General features: G+C 41.9%; 1 protein-coding gene across 1 annotated transcript; it reads right to left on the bottom strand.

Annotated features, from left to right (window-relative positions):
* Window positions 1-1700: 1700 nt before the first annotated feature.
* LOC126589053 (uncharacterized) lies at window positions 1701-5153 on the bottom strand. Its single transcript, XM_050254236.1, has 3 exons — window positions 5013-5153; window positions 3142-4795; window positions 1701-2562 (listed from the first exon to the last, which is right to left on the bottom strand). The coding sequence occupies exons 2-3, from the start codon at window positions 4653-4655 to the stop codon at window positions 2307-2309; spliced, it is 1770 nt and encodes a 589-aa protein (XP_050110193.1). The 5' UTR covers window positions 4656-4795; window positions 5013-5153; the 3' UTR covers window positions 1701-2306.
* Window positions 5154-5513: the final 360 nt, after the last annotated feature.

Here is a 5513-nt window from a genome sequence, read left to right as displayed (position 1 = left end):
GCATGAGTATCAACTGAGCAATCTCATGATCCTCACCAGACATTTAATATAATACTTCAAATTATTGCTTTTAGGCTTATTATTGTGTAAAATTTAACCATTTGATTTCGTAGTAATAATTTTAGTTTAATCCACCCAACAAATAATTCCTAGCTTCGCCGTTGAATCCCAATCCCCAAACCACCCTATTTTGCTTCTTATTCTTATATGCATCCATACCATATCTCCCATTTATCATATTATATATGTCTAGTCATATTTGTCTTTCTAAAAGCAGACTTGCAGTTCCCAGTACGCGTTGATGTTTATGCACCTCTAAACTGGATTTGGATCCTCTCTTGAGCAGATGGTCCGAATTGTGCTGATCAAGTAACACGGATCGTTAGATTTTGATTCAACGACTATAATTATTATAATTTTTAGAGGGTTGCTCTGTTTGTAACCATTGAATTTTGATTCAACAGTCCGTATTGCTTGATCAACAGGATTTGGACCCTCTGCTCAGGAGAGGGTCCAAATCCCTCTAAACTGCCAAAGTTCACAAAGAAGAAGAATATGCTACTACAAATGTGTCCAATCTTTGCAAAGAATATTATCAACTTTGAAAAAACATGTCTTTATATATGAATGCATGCATCATCAAGATGACTCTTCATTGCTTTGTTTTGTGTTCATAATTCTTTCGTCAAAGTTTATTTGTTGTCCTGTAGAATCTTCATTCTGAGAATTTATTAATATTTCTCTTAAAATCTGATTACATGATTAACATGTGCGTAGGGATATTCTCAAGGGCGGATCCCAAGACCACTTAAAGTTTGAGAAATATATATGTAACGGTCTTCCGAGAATCCTTTGAATATTTGATACGAGTTCTTTTTGTGCCCAACAATTGTTTGATGTACTATCTGCTAGGCATATCTCGACAAGTTGCGTCGACAATATTCGATAAATTCTCTCTATCACTCATCAGATTGTATCGACATATGTCGGTATATGTTAACATATGCGCAACATAGTTTGACTGACAACAATAAACCCACTAAGTGTTTGACAAAATGCCCCAATGTAAAAACTGAAAAAAAATTACACGCCTCGAGCTCTATTTTTATCTAAAAAAAACTTGTATTTAACACTGAAACCTCACAAAGTTTTGATTTCTGAATTCACCAGTGAATATTCCTTACATAGAACTAGAAGTGTGTTTTGAATTTAACAACAAAATCTCTCCTGCAAATTATATAATGTAATAAGTAGTTATATATCGTATATTTTATGCATTTCAGGGTGTTTTGACACTCACCTAAGATTGGGAGACTCTTTTTCATTCTCCCATGCATCATTAGCCACTTTTATCGTGGGGTTGTGGCAGCATTGTTTCTTTAGACAAAAGGCACTTTCACTAAACAAAATTAAAGTGAATCGCAGAATTTTCCAGAGCTTCATAAGATAAAGGAGGAGCAGGAGGTCAATGGCCGATACTAGTAAACAAAGTGCACGAGAAACACGTGCTTTCATTGACACTTAAACTTAAAAATGGCATATTTTATCAGTCAATATTACGATCTGATGTTATTATTCTTTACTTTAAAGTGAGAATTTTTAAGTTCGAATCTCGTGGATGACGAATTAGATACCGAATTAGATTACATATTGTGTGATTTAACCGAACTTCCTTTCTTCCTAATGTAAAAATACCGATGTACTAAAAAAAAATAAACATATATTAACAAGGTGGCTAATTACACTTTTACCATGTGATTGTGTCAACCCAAAAATATACAATTAACAAAATAGACATGATCTGTGCAAAAGCAAACCGTGTATTCCCCAATCGCGACCGCTTCCCGCTCATCAGCCAAACACACTGCAATCGTTGCTGCCGTTCTGCCGCGCATGTGAGTGCGTCCCCGCCCACGTGCTTCCCCTCCGCCCCAAACGCCACCACCCCATTTTGCCACCGCCCACCAAAACTTGAGGAATAATAAAACGAAAAAACAAATAAGGATAAAATAGTACTTCTCTCTTCTCTTTTTCTTTTTATTTTTTCAGTTTTCGAATATATCAAATTCCGAGTAAAATTGGAAATGAACGGAAGGTGGCTGCTCTGCTCATCGACATTGTTGTAGAGAGAAACTTACATACATTGGGAATGTGACATGACAAATTCAATACGCATTGTCATGCATTTGGTATAGAATATTGTCGTAGTAAACTTCCCGTTGCATGAAAGTATGTGCTTCGATGTTCCATATTTCTCTTCTATACTATTTTCTCTTATTGTTTGGGGTTTTTTTTCCTTTTATTTACTAAGCATCTTCGGTGGCATCAGTCTCAGCGGAGTTGAGAGGGAAGCACGTATCCTCGCCACCGGTATTCCACAAAAAATGGGCATAGTTGGCGGCGTAGAAGGAGTTGCTTGGGTCAGCCGAAATGGCTTCCAAAAATGTCTCCTCTGCCGCCCACAAGTCGTTCCGAACCCTCCACAGAAACGTCGCGTATTTGTTGTACGCCTCCGCGTCCGGCGGTTGCACCCCTACTGCCTTCTTGAAGTACTCTTCAGCTCTGTTTATTAAACAAATCACCAAGAAAAGTCAAACACTTGTATTCGACTCTTTGTACTTTAAGCTCAGACTAATTTACGTAATTATCAATTAATCATTAAGAACCCAAAGCAAAGATTTTTCATGTGAAACGCGTGAGCTGACCAAACTTGTAAGGATTTTTGCTAAATAAGGAAAAGACTACCACACATCTCACTAACATACCATCACCAAATTTAAACACCACGACAAATGAAAAGAAAAGAAAAAAGGTAAATTACCGTCCATCGGATTTGAACTCAACACAATCGTAACAACAGAAATAGTACGGAAACTCTTTTAAAAGAAGAACTCGCTATATGTTTTTAACAACATATTTTATAATATTAGTACGGAAATTAATGTTAAACGGTTACAGAGAATCCGTAAAGACCGCATGCACGTAAATTTTAGTTCGTACCATGATATTAATATTAATCACCCAACAAATTTATGGACGTGAACATTAAAACTAACTAAACTAAGAGAAGTCAATTTGTTAGACATGAAAATTAGAATTAAGCACTAAAACTATGAGAGTTTTGATGAAATGGAACAGTACCTGTCGTAATCATGAGCAACTCGGTAGAGGAACTGCGCGTAATTAGCAAGAAGCAGAGCATTGCTAGGTTCCTTGGACAGTTCCCTTTGGTAAAGAAGCTCAGTTCTGAAGTACTCGGCGTAGTCGTCGGCCTCGATATTCGCCGTCACCGGCGAAACAAATCTCTGCATCGTTTCGTGATCCAGAGATTCTTCTACGCCCCGCATTTGATGAGCTTCTTCGGCTACTGAATTCCACAGAGCCAGCTCCTCCTCCCTGCTCTCTTGCCCCGAAACCGACTCTGCTTCTCTGGTTGTCCCTAATGAGGACAATTGGGAAGCCCCGTCGGGGACTATTGTCCGGTACTGGTCCGTCCGGTCAAACCGGCCATCACCGTCTGTGCCGCTTCCTACCGGTCGGACCTTCCCTCCACCGCCATTGTTCCCGCCTACGGATGTCGTCTTGCCGTTGCCGGTCACTGAAAACGACTTACTTGTGGAAGAATCAAATTGGGGGTTATCCAATTTATCGTTCTGAGTCTGAACTTCTTCCACTGAAATAGTCTCGGTTGCACTGGCATACAACCCGGCGGGCGGAGCGGTCGCAATGGCGGCGTTGTGGCCTAATGAGTAGACAGTAAAATTCGCCAAGAGGATCATTACATACACCATTAGAGTCGGCGTCTGGGAGAAGACCTGTTGAAATAGCCAGACGAACGAAGCTTGCATCTCCTTCTGCACCCTGCTCAAAATCCCCTGCAAATCTTCGTAGAACAGAATCTCTCTCATCTGCAAGGAGTAGCTATGGAGCTCTCGGATTATGAACACCAGCGAAGAGAAGGCCTTTTTTACAGAGCAGCACGCGGATTCCCCTGCTTCTAGGAAACCATCCTGCCACTGCATCTTCCGCTTGATGATTCGGAGCGAGAGCGGAAGGTCGAAGCTGTTTGCCTTCCACTCGATGCTCGCCTCCGGGACAATCTCGCCCCTCCGCTGCCAATCGCTCGGCCACGGTGGCTCTAGATCGAGCGGCAACTGGAACTGGCTTTGGTTCTGTTCAAATCTCATTCCCGTTGCAGACTCACTGACGCTGTGATTGTCATCAGAATTCGCCGCCTCCGGTTCCGAATCCGAATCGTTTCCGTCAACGTTAAGGTCATCTTCACCGTCAAAATTGTCGGCGAGCTGGAATCGGAGAGCAAGCTCTTGAATCTTCTTTGAGAACTCTTCGTCTGAGAAGGCGTCCAGGTTGGCACTGCAAGCTCGTCTAATGGACCGGAATCTCGACTTCTGGAAGCCGCAGGACCGGGACCGGCTTAGCTTCGTCGACGGAGCACCGAACAACGCCGACCGATTCAAGCTGTGGACGTGGAGACATAACTGAGCTCCGCCGTCGCCGTCGCCGTCGCCTCCTCTGTTACGTCGTTTTGAGGAAGGAGACGCGATTGAGGAGGCTAGGGTTTGAGATGACGGCGTCGAGCGAGGAACGATCGGCTGCGACCAGTGCAAGCAGGTCGAAGCAACTTTCACTACCATTTCTCTCTGCTTTTCAGATCAACGAAAAATGTGAAAAAAAATTGATAGATTTGCAAAAAGCTTTGTATATATAAAGCTTCGTATTTTTTAATCGGATCTGCAAAGTCTCTGCCTTTCTTGCTTCCGACTCACTCTTCAAGCTGTAAAAAACAAACAAAAATCATATCAGCCATGCACGTGAGAAAATTCCCAAATTTTCCCGGAAAATCGAAAGTTTTCATGCCGCTCATTGTATTTTCCAGGAAAATCGGATCCGCAAAGCGCATACCAAAGCCACTCAAAAGATCTCACACGAAAACCGCAAAAACTTAGATCCCTACGCAGTAAAAGAAGCATTTCCATGAAAACTTAACTCACTTGTTCAATTTTCCGGCGGACTCCGGTGCGTTTTCCGATCAAGGTCGGGAGAAAATGGTGATTTTTCCGGCGAGGCACTCGTAGAGAAGCTCACAAAGGGTAGCTTCGGAGAGAAAGCGTTCACTCTTGGTGTACTATATATACAAACCACGAGCTCTGTAAGAAACTTTGTGAAAAAATCTCGGAGCGTATACAGGTAGTTAGACCGTAAGTTTATACGGTACGGGAGATTATGGGACTAGTTAGGTCATCTCTAACCGAAAGGTCCAGAAAGTCAGATGGCCGAAAATAGCTCGAAAACTATCTTCAACTGAGGGCAGAAAGTCAGATGGCCGAAAATAGCTCGAAAACTGTCTCCAACTGAGGGCTAGGCCAAATGGCTCGTGGACCCCACAGAACAAAAAATGGCCAAAGGATCAACTGGCTAACCCAATCCAACCATCCCCGGGCTAGGCTGAATTTTTCATTATTAATACATTTTATGTTGGATATATCGGACAG

Source organism: Malus sylvestris, chromosome 11, assembly GCF_916048215.2.
Source record: "Malus sylvestris chromosome 11, drMalSylv7.2, whole genome shotgun sequence".
Taxonomy (NCBI): domain Eukaryota; kingdom Viridiplantae; phylum Streptophyta; class Magnoliopsida; order Rosales; family Rosaceae; genus Malus; species Malus sylvestris.
Note: the sequence above shows the minus strand (reverse complement) of the source record. Positions and strands in the feature narration are given on the sequence as shown.